The sequence below is a fragment of the Lycium barbarum genome, chromosome 2 (genome assembly GCF_019175385.1).
Source record: "Lycium barbarum isolate Lr01 chromosome 2, ASM1917538v2, whole genome shotgun sequence".
In the NCBI taxonomy this organism is placed as follows: domain Eukaryota; kingdom Viridiplantae; phylum Streptophyta; class Magnoliopsida; order Solanales; family Solanaceae; genus Lycium; species Lycium barbarum.
The window spans coordinates 151,262,603-151,288,210 of NC_083338.1; the positions used below are offsets into that span (position 1 = coordinate 151,262,603).

At 33.8% G+C, this 25,608-nt stretch overlaps 3 protein-coding genes and 1 long non-coding RNA gene across 4 annotated transcripts; 3 read left to right on the forward strand and 1 right to left on the reverse strand.

Moving 5' to 3' along the window:
- The first annotated feature begins 2,236 nt into the window (after positions 1–2,236).
- Positions 2,237–4,176, forward strand: LOC132623920 (UDP-glucosyltransferase 29-like). Its single transcript, XM_060338737.1, has one exon. The coding sequence runs from the start codon at positions 2,437–2,439 to the stop codon at positions 3,805–3,807; it is 1,371 nt and encodes a 456-aa protein (XP_060194720.1). The 5' UTR covers positions 2,237–2,436; the 3' UTR covers positions 3,808–4,176.
- Positions 4,177–12,230: 8,054 nt separating this feature from the next.
- On the forward strand, positions 12,231–14,159 carry LOC132628143 (UPF0496 protein At1g20180-like). Its single transcript, XM_060343879.1, has 2 exons — positions 12,231–12,449; positions 12,944–14,159. The coding sequence occupies exons 1-2, from the start codon at positions 12,392–12,394 to the stop codon at positions 13,981–13,983; spliced, it is 1,098 nt and encodes a 365-aa protein (XP_060199862.1). The 5' UTR covers positions 12,231–12,391; the 3' UTR covers positions 13,984–14,159.
- A 143-nt stretch (positions 14,160–14,302) lies between these two features.
- On the reverse strand, positions 14,303–17,672 carry LOC132628144 (uncharacterized). The gene is made up of 6 exons (XM_060343880.1): positions 17,433–17,672; positions 17,033–17,081; positions 16,818–16,944; positions 16,193–16,263; positions 16,035–16,107; positions 14,303–15,383 (listed from the first exon to the last, which is right to left on the reverse strand). The coding sequence occupies exons 1-6, from the start codon at positions 17,620–17,622 to the stop codon at positions 15,261–15,263; spliced, it is 633 nt and encodes a 210-aa protein (XP_060199863.1). The 5' UTR covers positions 17,623–17,672; the 3' UTR covers positions 14,303–15,260.
- A 2,858-nt stretch (positions 17,673–20,530) lies between these two features.
- On the forward strand, positions 20,531–22,612 carry LOC132623928 (uncharacterized). The gene is made up of 3 exons (XR_009576481.1): positions 20,531–20,790; positions 21,137–21,184; positions 22,212–22,612. It is a non-coding gene; the product is annotated as an uncharacterized LOC132623928 (long non-coding RNA).
- The last annotated feature ends 2,996 nt before the right edge of the window (positions 22,613–25,608 follow it).

Here is a 25,608-nt window from a genome sequence, read left to right on the forward strand (position 1 = left end):
TTTGTTTTATAATTGGAATTCTTATAATAACATTATAGTTGAGGGGTCAGCTCTGCTCCATTAGCCTTTGGTCAAAAAATTATTAATGTACCTCTGGATGGCTGACACGTGGACTTATGCATGAAAAGTTGGGTTTACTTTCTAACTTATTTTCTATTTTTGCTTGTATTCTTTATTAATGGTACTATTAAACTATATGGTGCCTTGTATTCTTTCTCAGGTTCAGTAGTTTGACCCCTAATGTTACAAAATGAAAGTAATTCGGTGTCACTTAATTTGATTGAGTACTTGCAGCATAGGAATGCTATATATTCTAATTGGTCTTTTTTCTCATTTCAGTATTATAAAGCAAAACAGTTCCAATTTTCTACACTGAGAGGGCTCTATAAATTTTTCAAGAACAGGTTAAAACGATGAAGAATCTGAGTTTTTTTTTGTTTCTTTTCCTTGGTTCTTCTTTCTTCTATTGTATTATAGTAATAATTATTCAACATAACATAGATTAATAAAGAATACAACCAAAAATAGAAAATAAGCTAGAAAGTAATCCCAACCTTTCATGCTTATCAGTCCACGTGTCAGTCATCCGGAGGTGCATTGATAATTATTTGAGCAAAGACTAACGCAGTAGAGCCGAACCCATAGTGAAATTGTGAAAAACAAAATTTTAAATTCACATTAGTTAAATTAAGATTCTCAAAATTCATCTGGTATTGCCAATGACAACCCAAAGTAGCGAAGCTAACGTGTCAAGAGATTTAACATCTTAAAGTGGCGAAACCAATGTGTCACGATATTTGAAATCGTGAGTTATAATCTTATAAAATGTAGTACTCTTAATATATCATAGGGTAACTTGTAATTATTATTTTTAAGTAAAGATTAAAAATTGTTTGGCATGAATAGGGATAGAAAGAGTAAATGGCCTCCGATTTTTTTTATTTTTTTTTTAAATCATATGTCCCGAAGGGACATTTTTTATCAAACAAACCAAAAGCTAGTTTTACATTGTCGTGCCATTATGACTGTTTTTCTTCCATCTCTTCCAATAATTTCAATAGAATATTCAACTACCTTTTTCTTTCATCCGAGAATATCTAATTACCTAACTCTTAAAAGGTTGCCTATTTCCCAAAATGTAAAAATCTCCTTTGCAATTCTCTTACCTTTATTAACTCAGAGGAATATTTTGAAGATCTTGGACAAAGAATGTGTAAAAGGAAAAGATATATGCATAGATTGTTATCAAATCCTTTCTTTGTTTGTTTTAAAACAATTATTGTATAACATAATACGCTAATTAGATAAATAATATGTAACGTTTCAGTACTTGACAAGCAAATTGTGTCTATTAAAGTATCTCAAGAATACAATAGAGGGTAACTTGCAATTATATTTTTATTTCAAGGAACAAAAAAATGTTTGATTAGAATTGGGAATACAAAGAGTAGATCATTGATTTCCGATTTTAGCTTCTAATTAATGTTCCGAATGGATTTAATTAAAGACTCTAAAATTTGATCTTATATTAATATGTCATTATTAGTTCTCCTTTTATATTTGTGTTAAAGTTTGGTTACGTAACATGAAGTTATAACGGACACTCGAAGCAAATGAATAAATTATCTGTTTCCCTCTTCATAATTTTAAGTTTATTTCCTTATTATAATTAGAAGTATGATTCTCCCACTTTATTGTACTAAAAATCTGTATCACACATAATTTTCATTAATTATCACGAGATCTTTCATTCTATAAAAACTTACTCGCACTCGAAGGTTATACAAAATCAATATACTATATCATGACATGCATCTACTACTACATACTCTTTTATCAATTAATTATGGCAAATTAATGTGTATTTTCACTTCATTTTTATTACTAAACCACAATTTAAATATATTAATTTGGTGTAAACACGAAGCGCGAGTAAGTTTGACCCCATACATTGAGTGAAATGACATATTAAGAGTTTATCTATGAAATTAAAATAGTAGACTGTAAATCATTAAAATAAAAGCGCATGGCTGCTTGGGATCTTTGTTATTTGATACGTAGTTGTCGTAGTAGTAAGGTGAATTAGTAGATGGTATCTAAATATTTAGTTAAATATACTCCAACTATAAAATCCAATTTTTATCTTTTCTTGAACGGTATTTGAGTACTAGATTTAAAAGGCAATAAAAAGATCCTATAGTAACTCTTCTTTTACATAATACACAAGATAAAAAGGTTAAGATATGTAAATTAATTTGTGATTTTTGTTCAAGATTTATTTTCCTTGTCTAACCATTTTCCATTTATATGAAAGTTAACATAATTATCACAACGACATCTATTATAAATTATAATGCTACCTTAATAAGAACATCACCCTTCATCTAACTACATTAGAGAATCAAAGATTGAAAAAAAAAAAAAAAAGACGTTTTCATGGATACTTCAACGGAGATCAACCAAAAACCAGTTCGTGTGTTGATGTTTCCATGGTTGGGACATGGACACATTTCTCCGTTTCTCGAGTTAGCCAAAAAGCTCGTCACGAGAAACTTCACCATCTACTTGTGCTCCACCCCCGCAAATTTCATTTCCATCAAACAAAAACTCATTAACGAAAGCTTGACCGAAAAAATTCACCTCGTTGAGCTTCGACTTCCCTCTTCTCCCGACCTTCCTCCAAATTACCACACCACCAACGGCCTCCCACCCCATCTCATGTCCACACTCAAGAAGGCGTTTGACAAGTCCCGTCCAATTTTCACCCAAATCCTCAATACCATTAAACCCGACTTGCTTCTTTACGATTTGCTTCAACCATGGGCTCCAATAGTAGCATCGAAAAAAAATATCCCATCGGTTGTTTTTGCCACGAGTAGCGCCACCATGTTTTCCCACATGTTTCACACTTTCAGGTACCCTAACTCGGAGTTTCCCTTCTCCTCTATTTATTATCGCGATTACGAGTTCACTCGTATGCTCAAAAAGCAAGATTTGGAACCTATTGAGCAACAACAAAAAGATAAAACTAGTCTTAAGTTGTGCTTCAAGAGGTCTTCTAACATTGTTTTGATTAAGGGTTTTGAGGAAATTGATGGTAAATATTGTGACTACATATCTAGTTTGACCAAGAAGAAAATCATCCCTGTGGGTCCACTAGTTCAAGAACCTACAAGTGAAGATGGCAACTCACAAATCCTAACATGGTTGAATCAAAAACAAAAAGGGTCAACTGTTTTTGTTTCTTTTGGGAGTGAATATTTTTTGTCTCAGGAAGATAGGGAAGAGATTGCTCATGGGCTAGAGCAAAGTAGGGTTAATTTTATTTGGGTTGTGAGGTTTCCAAAAGGTGGAAAACTCAAACTTGAAGAAGCATTGCCACATGGATTTTTCAAGAAAGTTGGTGAAAGGGGGATGGTAGTTGAAGATTGGGCCCCACAAGCAAAAATATTAGGAAATTCTAATATCGGCGGATTCGTGAGTCATTGTGGATGGAATTCTGTTATGGAAAGTATGAAAATTGGTGTTCCAATAATTGCTATGCCAATGCATCTTGATCAACCATTGAATGCTAGGCTTGTGGAAGAAGTAGGTGTTGGTTTGGAAGTTGTTAGGGACAAAGATGGAAAACTTGATAGTGAAACAATAGCTCAAGTTATCAATAAGGTTGTTTTAGACAAAAGTGGAGAATCCATGAGGGCAAAAGCAAAGAAGATGAGTGAAACAATTAGAGCCAAAGGTGATGAAGAGATTGATGATGTTGTCCAAGAATTGCTCAAACTTTGCAAGAGAGCAAATGTTGTCTAGTTAGCTTTTGAGGATTTGCATGTGTTTTTCTATTTTTTTTTTTTTTTTTTTTTTTTTTAGGTTTCAGTATCATGCTTATGAACTTAGGCATGTATTGGTGGAGTACTAATTTTTTGTACTCCTCAATTAGGTCTTGTTTTGAATGATGTTTATCTTAGCTAGCTAGACAAACTGATCTGAGACTAGCAAATATGAATGTCAAAATTTGCATTAGTTCAATAAAAAGTTGAAGTTAATTAACTTTTAATGTTGGTTCTATTTTAGCAGAGGACAACTATTGAAGCTTATGCAATTTCTTCTTCTTTTTTTTGTTTGATCATAAGACATGTATAAGACTAAGTTTCTTTGACTCGATTTGTTTCCTTCCATTTCTTCCGACAATGTTACCAGTATATATAATTACCTTCTTTATTTCATTCGAAAATATTTTATTACATAACTCGTAAAAATTCCTATTTCACAAAAGGTAAGAAACTTTCTCGTGCTTCACTTACCTATAATAACGTAAATGATTATTTTGATAATTTTGGAAAAAGTTTGTGCATAAGGGAAAGGTATTTGCACTGATTCAAGTCAAATAGTTTCCTTGTTTGTTTTTAAGCAATAACTATAAAACATAGTAATATGTTAATTAGGTAGTAACGCTCGACTAGTTAACCAGAAAATTATCTCTAGTAAGTGTTTCTTATATCTTCATATCATTATTACTTTTTTCTGTAGTATAATTTATCGTTAAAGTTTCGGCATATACCACGAAGTCACAAAACTACTAAATTTACGTTATATTTCTCACAGATCTTCACACTCGAAAAGATAAATTAAAATGTGTGTTTATCTCTTCATAATTTGAAATATGAAGTTATAATTTGAAGAACTGGATTTCCAAACGTTTTTATATCTTATTTTGGAAAAGTGAATAAAACAGAATTATCTAAATGGTAAGTAATATAAGTTATTTCCTTACTAGCATTAATTAGTAATATATGATCCCCGGCTTTATTTGTAGTAAATCTGCAGCTTGCCTAATTTACATTAAATTTTTACGAGATCTTCCATGTAAAAATTACTCTCATTAAGTGTTTGCACAAATTAAATCCAACTGATGGGTTGTGTATTTGCACCTAAAATGGGGGTCGATTCATTTTGTGACACATTACAAATCCTTTTAAGTTTTACATCAAATCTTCCAGTAGATCTTTAATTAATTTTATATGTAAGAGATCCTAAAATAGACTAAAAGAGATTTTTAGTCATTTTTTCCTAGTCAAATGGTAAAGGATTATGTCGAGCTATTCTCTTTAAAAAAAAAATCTCAGGATTCTCGAAAGAATGTCCTCTTGATATAATTGCATGAGAAAAGGAATATGAATTGATTTTTTTTAAAAGATAACTTTAAAAGGAATGGACCCAAAGAAGTTACAAAAAAACATGGTTCACCTAATATAACGCATGCACGTTTAAATTGTGGATAGGATTGCAAAGTTATTTATTCCAATGTAACACGAATTAAGTATTTACCGTTTCTTTCCCCCGTGTATCCTCCAACATTTACTAATCCAATATACCAAATTGACTTTTTCTACACCTACATGATACACTAGAATAAATTTACATTAAATCATATGTATAAAATAAGCGCTTGAACATGTCAAATCTCCAATAGTTAAGGAGTTCTCTCTACGAGAACCAGTGATATTGATACAGAATAATTCGAAAAAGTAAAAGAATCACTTTGATTGTTGAGATTTTATTTATATATAAGTTAGATTATGGCAGACAAGACTATATATAAGATTTAAAAAGATCATATATATGCGCTAAAAGATGAAAGTAGCAAGTATTGAGGATAAAATGAGAGAGTGGCGGTTGAGATGGAATATCTATAAGCCGACCTTCGAATGCATAGGTCGTAGATGTGAAACTATCACTACTAAAAAAACAGTGAAATTTGACCAAAATTTTCGACCACATGAGGTCGAAAAAGGCCAATTTTCGACCAAAATTTCGACCACAAGGCATGGTCGCTAACAGCTAAGGTGAAATTTTTTTCGACCTCACGTGGTCGGAAATTTTCGACCTCACGCGGTCGAAATAAGTTTTCTACCTAAATTACGAAAATAATTTTTTCGACCACCTGAGGTTGAAAAAAGTTATTTTTATTTAAATATTAATAAAAAATTTCGACCGCGCGCGGTCGAAAATATTATTTTTATATAAATATATTTTTAAAGTTTTCGACCTCTTGTGGTCGAAATATGAAAGAATATTAAAAAATAAAAATAAAAAATCATAATTTCCACCACATGAGGTCGAAATTTAGCAATATTGTTGCCAGATTTCGACCTCATGTGGTCGAAATTCAAAATGTTTCCCAATTTTTTGACCTCATGCGGTCGAAATTCTAATTTCTGGGTACAATTTCGACCTCACTAGGTCGAAAATTATCAATATCTGGGTTGATTTTCGACCTAATGCGGTCGAAAATCTGGAAAAAAAATTTCAGCATTCAGCTGCTTTTATAGCATCCCACCAGCCAATCTCATTCATCAACCAAATCAACAATGCAATTCATCAACACATTCAATTCATCAAAATACTTCTACAATCAAATTCAACCTCAAATTCCAATTTAAAATACTTCTAATTCAAATTACAACTACATTGATACACTTAAACATCATAAATTTAAACAACCATAAACTACATTCTACAATCAAATTCACCTTCAAAGTACTTCTAATTCGAATTAATACTACATTCAAACACTTAAATATCATATACATATCCAAGAAAACATAGCAAAATTAGAATCCAAAAGTATACGAATCAAAAAGTCAACGCTGGGTGTTAGAGACATGATCCGAATCCTCCTCACTATCCTCATCCACAAAACCATGATCTACGTTGGCCTGTGACCTACGTCGTCTACCATGGGAAGGTCGTCTACGTTACCCCAATTATCACACACCATCTACACAATAAAAAAAAAGGTTAGAAAAAGGGTATTATTCCTAATTCATAGAAGGACATCACATTTAGCAGACCCCAATTGGCTGGACCTAATTCCACTACTAAATACCAAACCTTCCCTGTATCTTGTTTCTTCTGGTTATTTCCTTTCTTGGATTTAATAAATTCTGCAATACACTACACACATTATGGGGACTTTGTGTTTTATGTTTTTATTGTTTCGATTTGATTTGTATTTGGACTTTAGTTGAAAACTATGGAACAGATTTTTTCTACTTTCTTTATCTTAAGCAGAGATTGGCACCCTTCACTCTGCTCTTTGTGGCATGTTGTGGTTGGAACTTTTTAAATGCACTGCAGATCAAGATGTGAAATTTACATTTGTTTTTAAAATAACTACATATATAAAAGGTATTATACTCGAGCATAAGATAATGAGTGCGCTCAAACCTGCTGTCGAAGAAGTAGTCTCCTCAATGTAATTTGGAATTTAGGATTTTGTTGTTAAAGTACCAAATTTATTCTCAAGATAGGAGAAATAGGCTAGACAATTCATGCATCATTTGAGCCTAATATGAAAATAATTGACTAAAAGACCTTAAGAAAATAACACTACTAAAAAAAGGTTAGAAAAAATGAATTTGGGATATAGGAGCAACATGAATTTGGAACAGTCATAAATGTAGATAATGACACAACCAATCCCAAGGGAGAAGGGGACAGGGAGGATCATGCTTGAAATAAAAACCCAATGTTTCTTCAATATTTAGTTATACACATATCTTTTTACAATTTTTAAAATTCCCAGGTTTTAGGTCTTATGTTTCATTATCCTATAGCTAGATCAGGACAAATTTGCATTAGCTTTATAGTCTCATAGGTGGTGTAAAGACCACTTGCTCAGCTATACTAATCTTCCTTGAAGTTTATCAAACACAACTTTCTAACTATGTCCCATAAGTTAAACTAATCAGCACATGAAAGTTTTAAACAAACAGAGTACCAATCCAACATCATGACTTACAAAATCATGCTAAAATAATTTAAATAACTAAGCTGACCAACATAGATTAAACACACCATACCATAGTTCCTTAACTATGTCATCTTAAAGTTCAGATGCTTTGATGAACAAGATTAATTGGAATTTCAACCTAAATGAAATCCATACAAATTAAAAGAAAACAACATAGTCCCTTCAACATCCATAGACTTATAGCAATCTATGATTATTATTTTTTCACCAAAGCTGGAGCTTTTACAGCACACTTAGTTAGCAAAATAAAATGTCATAAACAAGTCTTTATCACCATGACCAAATTAACCCAATGGCATAAAGTATCCCCTGATAACAATGAGGAATAATACCCTTTAAATCAAATTTCATACAGATCAAAACAAACAAAATATATATCAAGAAATGCAGATCAAACAATGTTGTACTTTAATAACAAACATAACAAGAAATAATCCAATAGTACCATTTATTAAATAACTCCAATCAGATCAGATATTATCAATCAACTTGTAAATCCTCAATGACAATAAAAAGAACTCAAATTCAAACAGATCAAGAAACCAGTGATTTGCCAACCAATCTCGATTTTTCTCCTAAAAAATAACAAGTATAAAAGCAACACTTCATTTTTCTTCTATTGCTATATTACTTCAACTTGACTCAAAAAAAAAATCAAACTTTTCAACAACCAAGATCTGGTAAGCAAATGAACTGAAAAATCCCTTTATTTTCTGTACTAAATAACCAGTCCAATTTCTCGTGGAAAATGAATGAAAAATCGAAAAGGTTTAAAGATTTCAAGAAATGCTCTAATGAAAGAGCAAAAGAATGTGTTTTTTTCGTTTGAAGTTTTTTTTCCTCGTTCTTTGTTTTTTCTTTTCTTTTCTTTTACCAAAAAGCAAACAAAGAAATATTATCTAAATCATCTAATACCTAAAAGAAACATTGAACAATCAATAAAGTTAACAAATCTTCTAATTAAACTACAACTATACAAAGTAATGCAACTAATAATGATAAAATGAGATTGAAAAAAAAAAAAGGACTAACCCAGCTCGTTGTTCAGTCGGCGGCGGCTTGTGGCTACTCCAGTGGTTTAACTAGACGGTGTCGCCTACTTGGACAATGCCGGTGTTGGTGGGGTGGTGGGAAATTTGGGGAAGATGAGTTTAGAGAGGGTAAATGTTTTTGAAAGAGAAGAGAAAGTTTTGGGGGGAGATGAAATATTTTCATCCGCCTGTGTGGGTGTATTATTTATTGAAATTTTTCGACCGCATGTGGTCGAAAAAATTAAGCCATATTTGACCAGATTTGAATTAAAATTTTCGACCTCATGCGGTCGAATTTTTTTTTTTTTTTAATTTTTTAATTAATTATTTTATATTTATATAATTTACTTTTGTGCAAAATGATTTTTTTTTCATTTATTATTTGTACAAAAAAAAATCAACCTCATGAGGTCGAAATCATATTTTCCCGTAAAAAAAACGACCCCATGTGGTCAAAATCCTACAGAAAATAAAATAAAAAAATTAATTTGGAAATTTCGACCTCATGTGGTCGATTTTTTTTCCACCAAAAAGTGAGGTCGAAATTTTTTGGTGGAAAAATCCCCTTTTTTTAGTAGTGTATAGACTATAGTGAGTGAAGTCTTAAAAAGAAACGGGATAGACCCAAAATCCTATAGAAGAAAGTTGTCTCAAAATACCTATAAATCCTTGAAAACAATGCAGACTTAGCTAAAGATCAAACACAATGAAAGAAAAAGACTAACAGTACAATTATCTAGTACTGTAGTTGGCAATAAGTTTTAGACTTGTTAGAGAATTTCTGATAAAAATTATTTTTTACTTTTATTATGTGATTTGGTATTATCATGATACAAGTTGAGCTTAAATAAACAGTGAGGATTCATATAGTTGATTCTAACTTGTTTGTGATTGAGACGTAATTATTACTACCGTTGTTATTAGATTATGACTAGGCGCTTTAGGTACGTGTTGACCACGCAATTCCTCTCTCACCTCACCAAGAAAAAGAGAAAGCAAAAATTTATTAACATAGCTAAATTCATGTGATATTAATTTCAAGTTAAAGAGATGGAGAAAAATGGATTGGGCTCTTCTCCATTTCACTTCTCTCCATTTTCCCCAAGTTCTACCTTAGATTAGGGACACATGGCATGAGCTAGAATTAATGGCTAAGATTTAATTGATTAAAATAAGGCTCTAACCATAGTTTACATAATTAACTTATCCTTAAATATATTAAAATATTTTCTATCTCTTCCTATTTTAATTTTCCTAGACAGTAAAATATTTTTGCTCTTTATTAGTTTACAGTTTATTCATTCTTTTCTCCCTCTTTGCGCCAAAATAATTTTTGGTGTAATTTTTTTTTTGCAACACCCGAAAAATCATGACTGCCGTTATCTTTCAGATTTTGAAAGAAGGGGGGATTTCCAACCCTGCTATGTGGATAAAGAAAAATGAAAGGAATTTGTATACCCTCTTTCAGAAATATACCATTACCATTTGAATAATGGGGTTTATATTCTGTGAATTAGTAAGCATCATAATTGAGAAAAATGAAAAATATCACCAATTGAGTAATGAGGTCTATTTCTGCGTAGGAAAACAAAATAAGTGGGAGACATAATTGGGGTAAAAGAGCAAAAATATTTTACTATGTAGGAAAATTAAAATAGGAAGAGAGAGAATTTTTTTTAATATATTTATGGATAAGTTATTAATTATGTAAACCATGATTATGGCCTTATGTAAGTCAATTAAACCTTAGGCATTAATTCTACCCATGCCATGTATCCCTAATTTAAGGTAAAACTTGAGAAAAATAGAGAGAAGGAAAATGGAGAGGACTGAGGAGTCCAATTGAGAAAAATGTACCCGTTCCTATATCCCTAAGAAGCTTAAACGTGGACTCCAAGAAACAAACGTAAATTCAGGTATTTAACTAACAAACATTTTCAAAAATAATCCGTCTTTTCCTTATTAAGAAACCTTCAAACATAATCACTAGTACCTAATTTTATATTATACGGATTTGCCTCCCTCCTAAAACATAGAACACAAAAAAGCAAGAGAAAAAACATCATTTACAAGGCACTCATTGTTAGTAAATTTCATACCCTTTTAGTAACAAGTTCTTATTTGATCTTTCCCTCTCTTTTTTGGCAATGTAGCAAGCCAATGATATCATCCACATGAATTGTGTGGTGGTTTTGCCCTCATTTTATTTTATTACATGGGTTAAATTTTCCCCCTCATAATAACAGTAATATATTGTCATCTAAATAAATAGTTTACTTCAGAAAAACAAATTACATAGACTATTGAATCTCTTTTTACAATCTTGGATAATATTGTCTCAATTGATGAGTTTCACTTTAATAAACTTATACTAATCTTTTACATTATCAAGTCGCTTAATTAAAATGTAACTATAAGTAAATATTTAAAATGAGTGAAATGGTTTAATATTAAAAAAGAAGGTATACTTTTCTTTATATGCATGATATATGATTTTGGGTAATTCTGATCACCACATGAGCTTGTATTTGAGATTGAGCTAATTAGCCTTAGGTCTATGAGCCCGTTTGGATTGGCTTACAGCTTAAAGCTGTTTGCAGCTTATAAGCTGAAAAAAATAAGTTGGGGTAGTCCAACTTATTTTTTTTGGCTTATAAGCTGTTTTCAGCTTATAAGCTGCTTTAGATAAACTAAGTCAAATGGGTCCAATTATTTTTTTGAGCTTATTTTAAACATAAAATGACTTTAAGCTGGCCAGCCAAACACTCAAAAAAGCTGAAAACAGCTTATAAGTCAACTTATAAGCCAATCCAAACGGGCTCTATGTCTTTACATAGTATTAGAGCAAACACAGAACTGAACTACTATCGACCCATTATAAAAAAGAATTGCCACGTATTTACCTTTAATAAAAAAAAAAAGTTGCACGTGAGGGGTGTGTTGGAAAAGATATAATTAAGTAATTAATAACGTGCCCACTCTAACAAGTTAAATTTTAAATGTGACGTTCTCACACTTTTAACACGTTAATTATTCTAACAGATTGAATTACGCAAATAATATATATAATAAAAATACTTTACAGAGTATATAAGCTATGCTATTAAGATTTATCAGAAATATCGGACCTTCAAAAAGTTATTTATTTTTAAAGAAATCGGCATAAATGTGACTGACATTTTCAAAAAGTCCAAACAACGTATGACGGGGTTCTTTAATTCGTCAACGTGATAACCTGCACACAATAGTAAAACCCAGCTTTCTCTCTGAACAAAGAAACAGAGAAAAGAAAAGGAAAAAGAAAAGAAGTTACACCATTCAGTGGATGCTTTACACGTAGCGAGAGAGAGAGAGAGGTGCACGAGACGCAAACGTGTTATAAAAGCTATATAAACGTTTGTATCTTCAAAGCCATCAATTTCTTTTTCAAGCTTATAATTTTTTTTTCTCAAGAAACAGGGAAACTCATATATATACAAAGAAGAAATCAGTTGCTTTCAGAGCTTGTATTCTGGAAAATCATTTTCAATTCTCCTTCTTTCAACATATGCATCTAATGAGAAAATTAGTCTTGTCCAAGTTGAAATCGACTCTCAGAAGACAACGTAAGTTTCATATCCTTCTTCATGTTCCTCGTACTATTGTCTTCTTTTTCTATTACTAATAATTTGAAATTCACGTCATAGTTCTGTTTTTCCTTCAATCTTTTTGTGGGCTTGTTATCTTCCTTCGTCATCTTCTTGCTAATAACAGAACTTCAATTTGTTGCTTAGTTTTTAGATATATGCAACATTCATGCTGAATTATTCATGTTGCCTTTGTTTTATCTCAGATTATTTCACCATAACCTTTGTTCTACCTGAGATTATTTCACCACCCACTAGTTAGTTCTAAGAAAATTAGTATTTCATGGCTGCTTTTTACTACTATGATTCCTTAAGCCTATGACTATCATTGTTTCCGGTTCATGTTATGATAGTCTTGGCTCGTTCTCTGATATCATGTTTCAATCGTATGATCGTCTCGTCTCAAAATGTAATAAGTTGTTAGACGGCGCAATATTAATGTTGATTTTAACTTTGTTGATGCAATTTTTCAGGTAGAATTGAGAATGACGGTTCAGGTAGCTTGATGAACAAGTCAAATGTGAACGAAGAGTATGTTGAAGCCTTAAGAACTAAGTCTTACGTAGAAATGTTCAATAAAGTTCAAGAACAACTGGAAGGTGGAAAATTAGATCATCATGATCGTAGATTATCGTCGTCTTCTTCTCTTCAACTCGATACAAATCTATGTGGAGAAGCACCTGCTGAAATCCCTGAATCATGTCAACTTCATCCCCTTATTACTAACTACTTTGATATAACCTTAGAAGCATGCAAAATCTGTGAGTTACTACTTCAAAATGTGCAACAAACAAGAGCTAATTATAGGAAGATTAGAAGGGCTGTTAGATTAGTGAAAGTGGGATCGGATTCGAGGCAAGATTATAGTGTATATAGAGAACTTGCTTCATTTGCTTCCATCAAGAATCCTTTCTCAGTTGTTAACCAAGTGCAGATTCTCGAGTCACACGAAGGTCATGATTTATTGCTTCAGAAATTATCATCACAATTCAGAAGAGTTAACAGAAGGATGAAATTCTTGAAATCTTGCAAGAGGGTATTTGGAATTAGCATTGCAATAGGGTACACTGGTATTATGATAGCTTTATTAGTCCTAATTCTTCATAGTATGGTTTGCATTGTGGCTGCCCCTGGGTTAATAGCTTGCTCTTATAAGCTGTTCAAGAAGAGATTGAAGGTTGATAAAAGAACGATAAGTTCGAGTTCACTTGAAATACTAATAGCACAGCTTGATGTAGCAGCAAAAGGGGTGTACATATTGATTAATGACTTTGATACGATGAGTCGGCTAGTGCGGAGACTATATGATGAAATTGAACATAATAGATCTGTAGCTGATATGTGTGCTAGAAAGAAAAATGCCGATATGTTGAAGGAGGCAATAAGGGATTACAGTATTAACAAAGACTGCTTCATGGAGCAGTTGAAAGAGCTTGAAGAGCATGTTTGCTTCTGTTTCCTCACTATAAACAGATCAAGAAGAATGGTTCTACGAGAAATGGTCAACAGATGAGTTAGCGCAATTTATTGAATTAAAAAACAACTGAGTGATTTTTTAGTGTTCGTATCCTAATATTGGAAAAATTCTTTTCCTCCACTTTGTGTTTCTTGTTTAACATAATGGAGGTCATAGCATGTTCAGAATTCTTCTCATGTTTCTAGTTCAAGCAATACAATCCAATAAGATTGTTACATCAATATATATGTATTAACTATGGAATAAATGTTATTTAATCATATCACTCTGATATGGACTGATGGAGCAACGAGGAAAGTAAAACTCCACCCATCCAAATAATACGCCAGAAAAGTAGTACTACTAAGAAGGTTAATTAAGTTCCAACTAGGAGAATATGTAATTTTGAAGCGAGGACGTCGAGCCTCCAACTTTGATGATGTTCCTCTGTATCCAAATATTACACCAAAAAGGTACTAATAAGAAGGTTAATTAAGTTAAACTAAGAGAAGATGCAAATTTTGAAGCGATGACGTTGTGCCTCCAACGTTCTTCTGTATGCCAAACACAGAAGCAGATCTTACTCTTAGAGAAAGAGAATCATTGCTATCTCAGGTGACTACAGTGCCCTTCCGATGTCCTTTGGTAAGTTCTGGAATTTACAAAATCTTATACTTAATACAAAGTCGTCTACCATTGAAATAAAAGAAGAAATATCAACATGCTACGGTTGAGGCATCTGCACACAAATGTCCCTGCAAAATTGTCGTCCCCTGCTACTTAGAACCGGTGAACCTTCTCGCCTACAAACTCTTTCTATAGTTGTGAAGGATGTGCTTGCAAGGGCTTGTAATCTTAGAAAAGTGAGTATTCAAGGGAAAATGGATGATTGTTTTTAAACTAACAATGGTGGTTTCTGCGACTAAGAAAAGTTAAAAAGTGCTTGGAACGGTTGAACCCACCCTTGTTAGTTTTAAAAAAACAGCCATTTTCCCTTGAATACTCACTTTATTAAGACTAAAAGCCCTTGCAAGCACATACTTTCTGCGGCTTCCGGTGCAACTATAGAAAGAGTTTGTAGGCAAGAATATTCACCTGTTTGAGTAGGCAGGGAACAATAATTTTGCAGCGACATTGGTGTGCGGATGCCTCAACCGTAGCATGTTCCATATTTCTACTTTTATTTCAATGGTAGACAACTTTGTATTAAGTATAAAAGTTTGTAGATTCCAAAACTTACCAAAGGATGTCGGAAAGGCACCGTAGTCGCCTAAGATAGCTCACCAATTCCCGCAAATGCTGCCTTCAATGAGCTGATCTCCCACCTTGCTCGTTCACAATTGCAACATATCCTTTCTCAACTCTCTATACTCTTCAATGCCTAGCAAAGTGGCCTTGGCCTTGACCCAATCTGCGGGCTTTGGCATTATAATTGCAATGTATCCTTCCCTGTCTGCCTGCAATAGAAAACAAACAAGAGGAACACATATATTTAACCAGAAGTGTACATATAATATGAGGAGGAAGATGTCAAATGAAACAATATATCATAAATGCAAAACAAGTCCAATGTCACAATTATTGGCACAAGTTACACACTACTTACTGTCACATGGAACATGTCCCTGAGAAAGCTTTTTAACTATTAAAAGGAAAAAAGACAAAAAACAAAAAAAAGGACTATTATTATGAAGGTCAAGCATATCTTATTTTTCTTTTATCAACATCAACCAAAACAAGGTGTGGTGTGGATTCTGCATCAAACATTTCGAGGAGAACAAAGAAATACGAGCACGCAACTCCCTGAGGAATCAAAATATCTTTCTGAAATATATCACAGCAAAACATCTTTTAACAATACAATCTGTCACCCTCAAGTTGCGTCAAACATTTAATTATATTCTGAAAGATCAGCGTATGATTTTTTTTCAATTCACTAAAAGTGATAGTTCCAAGATCTTTATCATCAAAGATTATAAACATTGCCGACAGCACGTTTATCGTGACTCCAAATACAAAATATGCTAATTGCAATGAAGTTCTGCATCGATTACCACAAACTAAAAGCAAAAAAGTGCTCAATTGAGCCTCAAGGTAAGAACTCCTACCAATGAGTTCAACAACTCTGGTTGCTTAATCAACCTATCATTGACTTCTAACAGAGAGCCTTTAACACAACACCTGCAAAACATGAGCAAACCATCGTTTTAATGACTTTAAGAGAATATCTATCAAACAAAGGAGTGTGAGAAGATAAAATCCATACCTCACAATATAAGAAGCATCATTCGTGCAGGCTTTACATAATGCTGTGTTAGACTCAAAATGTTGGGCATTCTGCACAAGAACAAAGCGGTAACCTCATTTCATTAAACTGGAAGCATAAAGCACAAAGCGATAGAAGATTAGCTTTAATTGCACAGTTCATAGTTCGTGCCTATGTGGTAGATGATGGTACGCGGCCATGATGATTTGTGGTCTTTATGTACCTAATGTAATGTGTTGTTACAAATGACTGAAGCATGTACATACTTTCATGTTTCATAATTTCAATCATTTCTGGTGCTGAAGGTAAAGGGTCCAGAACTAATGTGCCATTGTCCGCACATATATTTACTGCTGACTCCATACGATGAATAGCTTGCAATGTATGTAAGGTTCAGAAACTAATCCTTTGTCAAGATTGTGGATACGTAACAAAATAATACTATCTAACCAGATCAAAACCCTTTATTTGCAAGACTAGAAAGTTCAGGATTCAGGAATATTTAACTAGAAGCTATCCAAAAGCAGTTAAACATAAAAAATGAAACATTTTCAAGTGTAAGAAATATGGTTGACATATTTACAAAAGAAAGACATCAATTTCTTAGACTAAAACGTTGAAATACCTTTTTGCGTTTTCCAGTGACCTTGAGTCCACTCCGATCAGACTTACCCACATTGAAATCAACCGAAGTAACTCCTCCTTCATCCTTAAAAGCAATGTGAGTTCGAGCCAACCCAACTATGCACAACCTTTGAATAACCCAATTTCACTCATATTTCAAATTTCAAAACAGCACACAATTCACAATAAACATGGACAAAAAAGTAACATTAGTACCCATTGGCATGACGATGAACATACTGATCGTGCCCAGCTTTCATAAAATCTGCAACAACAAAAAACAGCTTTAAACTAGGTTTCCGAATATCAAGTTTCTGTAAGCTCCAACTTTGAACCACTTAATATGGAACAAAGCAAAGAAGCATTAAGGCATAGACGATTTAGAATTTAACGGTTTTGGTATATAACTATATATACACACACACACTGTCCCGTGGGACAGTTGGTATTTAGAAAGGCAAATGTTTAATTTTGATCGTGAATTCCACATCAAGTTTTTTAAAATAATATTTACTAGTATAAGTCAGACAATTCAAAATATTTAAAAGACAACAGTCAAAATTTCGAGATCCAAGACTGTATCACATAAATTGGGACAGAGGAGTATTATGTATACCAGGAGCAAAATAGGTGACGAAGTTGGATTGAAGAGCAGATGGAGGGGTAAAAGGGAGATCTTCTAACTTTGGCAGCAAAAGTTTCCTTAATTCTTCATCCTTTAGTGGTTCTGATTTCTGGGTTGCATCATTAGCAATTATTGTAGGTTTAACGTTGTTGAGATTCGAGGTTTGGACAGCGGCCGTCATTGAAAATTGGGAGAACGCCCACCAGTAGGTTTTAGAGGAGTTGAAATAGAACAGGGTTACCTCACCCAACAGGCTACAAAAAGCCCCAACTTTTGTAGGCCCACATCAAAGCCTGCCTTTCTCATGGCCCAGCAAATTCAGCTGATTTATGCGCGGATTGCCCTTCATGGTCTTTGAGTCCTAACCTTGATTGTTCACGGTTTGGTTAAAAATCAAAATAAATCAATATTTACTTGGGTTGAATTTAGTTTGATTTAAAAAATTTAAAAATCATTTAGTTTGGTTTTGGTTTTATTAAATGCAAATAGAAGAAAAAACCAAATCGAAACTCATAAATTTTATACATAATTTTTATAATTATACATATATAATATATTAATTTTAATAAATACTTTTAATTAATTTGTATACTTTTTAAGCAAAATTTGATTATCTCTAATAGGCTAATGAACTTTATATCTTATCCAGTTTTTAAAAAGAAATTCATGAATTCAAACTCATTTATTCAAAGAAATTCATGAATTCTAGATTTATTTTTTGAATATCTTATAAACTTTATTCACTAAATTAAAACTTATAAATCCTAAGACATTTTCTTCATAATTCAAGAAAACTATAGCTATCACAATAAAAGGAAAATAATGAATTATAAGTTGGTAAATAACAGAAAATTCTCTCTTAATTATAGAAAAAAACATGACAGAGAGAAATACCGTTACTTTTTTAAAAATCGAGTCAGACCGAATACAACCAAACTAATGGATATGTATTATATTTGGTTTGGTTTTATTAATTTTAAAACCTGACTAGATTGGTTTGGTTTTGATTTTAACATAAAACCGACCCATGAACACCCCTACCTGGGAGGACCAATTTGCCGATGCATTAAGTCGAAGGGTCGAGTTGGCCTCCAACAAGTTTGGATTAGAATAGATAGCATCGATGAGTGGCCGTCCTTGAAAGCATAAGATAGGAAAAGGACCCCGTATCCCAGACCCTGCTGAAAAATCTCATTTAATGAAAATTTGTGGGCCAAAGTACCCTTATTCACGCGTCTATGAAACCATAGATTCGGGTTCGAACTCCAGTAGAGTAAAAAAAAAAAAAAAAAAAACCGTAAGATAATGTTTCATAGAAACTATGCCTATTCGAGCGTAGTTATATAAAACTTAAGTCTTAAAGCATAGTTCTATAGGATGACTTAATTTCTACATAACTATGCCGGACAAGACATATTTTACAGAGCTATGCCTTAAGGCATAATTCTGTAGGATAACTTACCTTCTATTAAAGCATAGTTTCTATGTAATTTTGCCCTTATAGGCATAGTTTCTATGTAATTTTTCCCTTATAGGCATAATTTCTATGAAATCTTTGCCTTGCGATTTTTTTTTTTTACTCTGTCGAGGTTTTAACCCAGAATCCATATTTGGTTCTTTGTTTTTTCAATGTAAGGGGTATTTTCGGCCAAAATTAAAGACCAGCGGTTTGAGGGGCAAAAATTGAAGACCACCTCAAAATAGGGGCATTCCTGCGATTACTAGTTACTGATAATAGAGTCAAATGTATTTGCACGAACTTGAGTACTAAAAACCAAATAATCATAAAAGTTGACACTAAGTCCACCATGGTCCATTTCAAATCATCTCAAATATGAAATTACCCATCATTCAAAGCCTAAAGAAGTGTGGAAAAGTGTTACATCCCTCGTTTTCACAAGTTGGAAAGCGTACGAGTTCAATGACATTAGTAACGGAATAAGTTTGATGAATTTTGAAACTGTTATATATGGTCTTGATATAGTATTTTCTTTTAAGTAAATCCCTTTTAGTAAATATTTGATAAGCATGATTTTCTATAGTTATTACTGTTACTACTTCTGGGATACATTTTTAATTATGTGTGTGGTATGAGGACATTTAGAAATGAGATTTTATTTGTTATGGGTACATAAATTATTTTCTCTTATGAAAAGCTATCTTTTTCCATTATGAGAATTGATAGTACAATAATTTGTACTATTGATGTTAAGTTGAGGAAAGATTATAATTTGACGAACATGATTTCTAGATGTATTAGTTTTTATGAAATACGTGTATGTCTTAAGTTGATATGATATTTCAATAACAAAATTTTTGGAAGCTTATGTATTTCAAAGAAATATTAAAATATTAGTGTATGAGATTATATCTTATGATTTTACTTTTTACATTAAAATAATTGGAGGGGTGGCATATCATCCACGTTACCACATGAATTTTGGACATGTATTAGACATCATCATTACCTATTCATTCTTTATAATTAAGAAATTTGGCCAGCAATAATCTTTTTCTGATAAGTTTCCATCTTACTCCATAACATCCCGTATTTTTGGACTAGGAAATTGAAACATCCAACATGAACAAATTTACCTGAGCCCGAAGAATATGGTCATATTCAAGCATGAAAATTAAGAACTCGATGTATACAAGGAATAAAGTCCCGAAATGATTTAAGATGGAAAAAGTGTGACAACGATGATTGGAAATAATATTTTGCGTGTATCAAAAAGAGCTATGAACTAGTGCCATGTTGCATAATCATGATAATGAGTATATGAAGTATGTTAAGAGTAGTCCATATTTAATTAAATAAAGATTAAGAAATAAATTACGTGTAGAATTATTATAAACATTCTATTGATTTTAAGGGGGACAACATGGGACACATCGGTCCCACCAAGGGAATTACTAGCATTGGATAAAGATTAACATCAATAGTTGGAAAATGATTAAATGGCCTGTCCAAGTGTTGCTACGTGGAGAATTCATGTGCTTACAAGAAGCTAAGTTAATTCTAAGGGATGAGTAAAATAAGGGACACATGTCTTCTTATATACCAAGTAGACTAACTGCTTCCAACACCCATTTTCGTTAATTTTAGCAACAAGTCATTGAGAGAATTAAACGTTGGCAGTACCTATTTTCTCATTTTGGGAGCAATTTCCAAACGTAACCAGCAGCCCCAAGTTATACTTAGCTAAATAATTTCTCATGAACTTATGCAGCAACGTTTCACACTTATTTTATGAAAGCAAGTATAGTTCTTGTTCAAATATCTAACAGGAGCAAGATTGTTCTTGGCAAATTTAAGTGAAAAGGATGGTTGATAGATTCATCAATTAAGGTATGTTTTATCCTCATATCTTGTTAATTAAGTTGTTTACGAAAGAATTCCCTAGTTTAAAGTGGCGGAAATGGTGCTACGAAAGTATTAACTAGTTTGTTGACATGATTGCCTTGTGGACTATTTTGGTGAGGTTTTTGGGGAAATTCTCAAGTGGTTATGTTGATATTTAGTGTTGTTGCTGTTGTTGGGGATATTGTACGTATTATGGACCGTTTTTGGAATTGGATTGGAGTAAGGGTTATAGAGGAAATGCTGCTCGAATTTTGTTAAGTTCCATTTGTATGCAAATTAAATTGTAAATGGTGTAGGTGGTCTAATCGTGATGTTATCATCTTAATTGTAGTCTTACGAGTTCGAGAAGTAGACGTTGGACAATTAGATAGAAACCCAGGTATGTAAAGCCTATCTTTCTTTCTTTTGGCATGACCTTTATGAAACGAACAAATAACACATATGTATGCTTTTAAAGAAAATTCTATTCTTAAAGCCACCAGGATGGCCAATATCTTTGACTTCCATAAGCCATTCCATATGGTTTGATACGTAGTTATGATGTCCGAAGTTCTATTCGATATGTTTCCGAATGTTGTTCGAAAAATATTTGATATGGCTAAAGTCTTGGATATATATTTTGATACGTACATATGACTCTAAAGGCTCCATTCGATTTGATCCATAAGGATATTTAAAAGTTCCCTAATATGATTGTTACTTGAATTTTCAAAAAGAGCTTCTGAAACGTTTTTAGAACGTTCTGTACTTCAAAAGTTCGTAACTTTCGTATACTAATTCTGATTGACCCGAAACTGATTTCTGAGCCTTCGGATGTCGTAAATATATTTGTCCATCGAGTTTTGGAATTTATTTAATTATATGCATTTAGTTTCTCACTACTCCACTCGTGGATGCCTCAATGTTTCCTTCACTGAGCCCGGGCCAGGATATGTTATCACGCGTATTCCACTGCATTGTTCGCCGCGCCTCGATGTGAGGGGGCAGGTATACATGTACATTGGTTGTGGAGTATGTTGTACCATGTACACATATTCTGATATATGATGATATGATATGATATGGCCATCTAATATGTTTGACATGTGCACATTCTGATATGATATGATATGATATGTTACGGAGTTATTCCCTACTCTGGAGTTATGCTGTGTTGTGGCGCCAGTGTCGGGGTGGCGACCACGTTCTGTTTACCCAGTCCCGTAATGGGACCAGATATGACATATGTTTTCTGCATGCACTATTTATGCTTTATAATCAGCATTTTGCTATTCTGGATATTCCGTTCATTTTCTGTACATTCTGCTTCGGTTATGACTTTGTTTACTACGTTCCGTGCTTTACATACTCGGTACATATTCCGTACTGACCCCCTTTCTTCGGGGGCTGCGTTTCATGCCACGCAGGTACAGACGACTGATTTACCGATCCGCCCGCTTAGGATTCTATTCTGCTGTCTTGGAGTGCTCGGTTGTCCGGAGCCTACGTCTTGGTACAGTCTTTTGCCATTGTACATATGTATGTGGTTCAGGGGTATGACGGGGCCCTGTCCCGTCTTGTGATTCTGTTGCTATCTGTAGAGGTCTGTAGACATATATGTGGGTCATGGGTCGTGTTTATTCGATTATGTCTGTGACTTGTGCCTTAAGCGGTCCCGTTTGTTATTATGGCCAAAACGGCCCATATGTTTGTTTATGTGTGTATATTTGGGGCGATGTGTATTCCGCCAGCCTACAGGATTGATATGATGTTTTTGTATGGGTGACCGCTTAAGATGATGTCTGTTCTCAGTATTTGTGCAAAAGAACGTATGCTAAATTTGGATAAGTCTTTGATATGTCGATCTGGTACGTAAGTCTGTTTGGGTGTCCAATTAGGGCACCAGTCGCGGCCCACGGGGCTGGGTCGTGACAGAAGTGGCATCAGAGCGGTTTATCCTCGGAGTGTCTACAGGCCGTGTCTAGTAGAGTCTTGTTTATCGGTGTGTTGTGCACCACATCCATAAACAGGATGCTACAGGACATTTAAGGTGTTACCTTTCTTTGGATCTTAGATCGTGCGATAGAGCCCAGCCATAAGAAATGAAATTCCTTTCTACTAACCTTTAATTTCAGCTGGAGAACGGTATCGACAGAAGAAAGTGGGTGATGATATTGGAAGCTACACTGTACACAGGTAAGAAACGGTGCGAAAGGGGCATGTTGGATAAGGTAAGAATATTGAGATATGATTGAAATATAAGGTTGAAGAATGAAAGATAAGGTAGATAGGAAGGTATAACAGGACGGATCGTTAAAGGTAAGTTCTGACACCTTTATACTTTTTACTTGAAATTGGGAGCCCTGTGTGGATATGATATGATAGGGTATATATGTATATATGTTGGCCCTATGAGGCATTGTTGGTATTTCCTGGGTGCAGGTTTTGAGATAGTGAGAAATACAGAGGAAACTCTGCTAAAATTTTCCTAGAAAAAAAAAAAGGGGAATGAAATATAATTTCGTAATATGTCTTGAACGGTCGTATCAACAGTAATGATAGGATTTGACCAAATTGTCTAATGGTGAATAATTATAGAGTCCACGTGGTTGGTAGGAAAGGAATGTTTCAACACGTTACCTGGTGGCTAACAAATATGTTAATATATATCATATTAGATCCACCTATGCTAATGTTACGATTATTATATTAATGTACTTATCTAGCATTTGCCTTCTTCAAAGCTAAACATCCTACTATTATATATAAATAACTTTTCCCGAAATTGGCATGGATAGTACAAGCTCTATTCTTAAATGTTTACTAAAAAAAAGTATTGAGATATTCAGCCACTTTTGTTGACCTTGGGGAGACTTATTGTTATATTTCGTATTCCCATTTGTTGAAAAGTGTGCGAGTTAAATGATATTAGTAACAGACATGAGGTTATTTTCCAAGTTTATAGATGTGTTAAAAGTGATTCATATTTAAGTAAATCATGACCAGGAAAATAAATACATGATTAATTGGTCAAAGACATTGAACTAAAATGGAGAGAGAGGAATTTATTTGTTATATCATTAGGTGAGGATTAAAGTAGTTTAAGTATTGTACTATGGATAAATTTTGATGTGGCAACATTCTATGTACGTGGAAGCATGGTAAATAAATTATTAGTGACTAAGCATTTAATTCACTAGTGCTGACATTTGATAAATAATTTTCTGAAGTGGTATAAAGTTATACGGGCCCCAAGGTCAACTAAGGGAACAAGTAATTAATTACATGAGATAAAGTGAAGTAGTTACAATTAGCATAAGGGGATAGGTGGCCATAGGGCCCTACGTGTAAGGACAAGAGTTAATTATGTGTCCTATGTTAATTTAGTCACAATTCTCTTGACAATGCATGTTTGCTGCACGTATACTTCTAGCAAGCAGCAACAAATTTTAATTAAAAAAAAGAGTATCTACATGCTATGTGTGGGCATGTCAAGCAAGCAATATATGACTAAGACTATTTGGTAGAATTGGTGGCTGCTTCTATTGATTAGGAAAAAAAAAAACTCGACTTAAGCTTCAAGTGTAGATGGTTATAGTGAGTTGCAGTCAATTACGGAAGTAACTAAATTATGACCACTTTCTTTGGAAATTCAATAATGATTGATATCAGGTGGAGAATGGTAGTAAGTAAGCAAAAAGGGGCATAGCGTGATAGAAGAGTAACTGATTCGTCATAAGATCACTATAACCAGTATACTTATACGCGACCAGAAAGAGCGCGGAGTTGCTTCGACTCAGAGGTAGGGAATTACCTCCGGAGTGGAACATAGCAGATCTTGTTCAGACTGTTATGGGAGACGATGCTTTTCGAATTCCAGGACACCTCCAAGATATCTATTACGATGTTCTTCCGTGTTATGGGTGACCTTATTGCACGGTTCAGAGAGCACTTGTGTATGTGATGCAAGTGAACGTCTACGAAAAAGCTGTCGTAAAGTTTCGTTCTTCTGCAAGCCACACCATAAATGGTGTGCAAATGCAAAGAGAGGCCAAGAGGAGTAATATCCGAGCGTCTGCCCTACAACAAACGAAACCTTCTGCGAACAAAAGCCCTAGATTATGAGCTTACTGATTCAAAGCTCTCATGAGATCTCGTTGGCATGCCCTACCAAATGAAAAGGAAGTCGCAGGAGCAAGTTAAGAGTGTGAATTCCCCGACTCTTAGGAGGCGAGAAACTCCCGTTCCCTTCTCCTTCCTTACTCTTCCGAGGATGGTTCAGGGGGAGCCGGTTCCGCCTGCGGCTGTTCATAGAGCTGAATAGGCTGCAGGAAGTCAACAACAAACATCTGTTTTCTGCTTTCGCAGTCAAATCTACGATCCTCGGCCTTCTTTCCCTTCTGACCATTCTGGGATTCCGCGCTTCGAAAAGTCTTTTTTGATGCGTCTGTAATAGCCTATGTGTCCCAAAAAAGTGATTGGGGGTTTGAAGAAAAACAAAGACGAAGCTTCGTTCCTCTCCTTTTAGGCGAGCTACTTCGTTCCTCAGCTTCGTGTTCACTTCTTTTTCGCCAGGTTTCATTCGATTTGTTGTGGATTGGATGATGGAAAAACCAGCAAGCTACGGGTTCAAAGCTTACCTTATTTAGAAAAGGAAAAAGGGCTTTTTTCTAGATGTTGAGGTTGAGTAAGGGGGCGGAGCTTGAAGAGCGAAGCGAGCCGCGCTAGCCTAGCAACGTTTTTTACTCTTACTGCTCTTCTCAGGTTCACCTCTTTTGGATGCCCTGAGGTTTGAAGTCATTTGTTTATCACAGAACAAGTCCC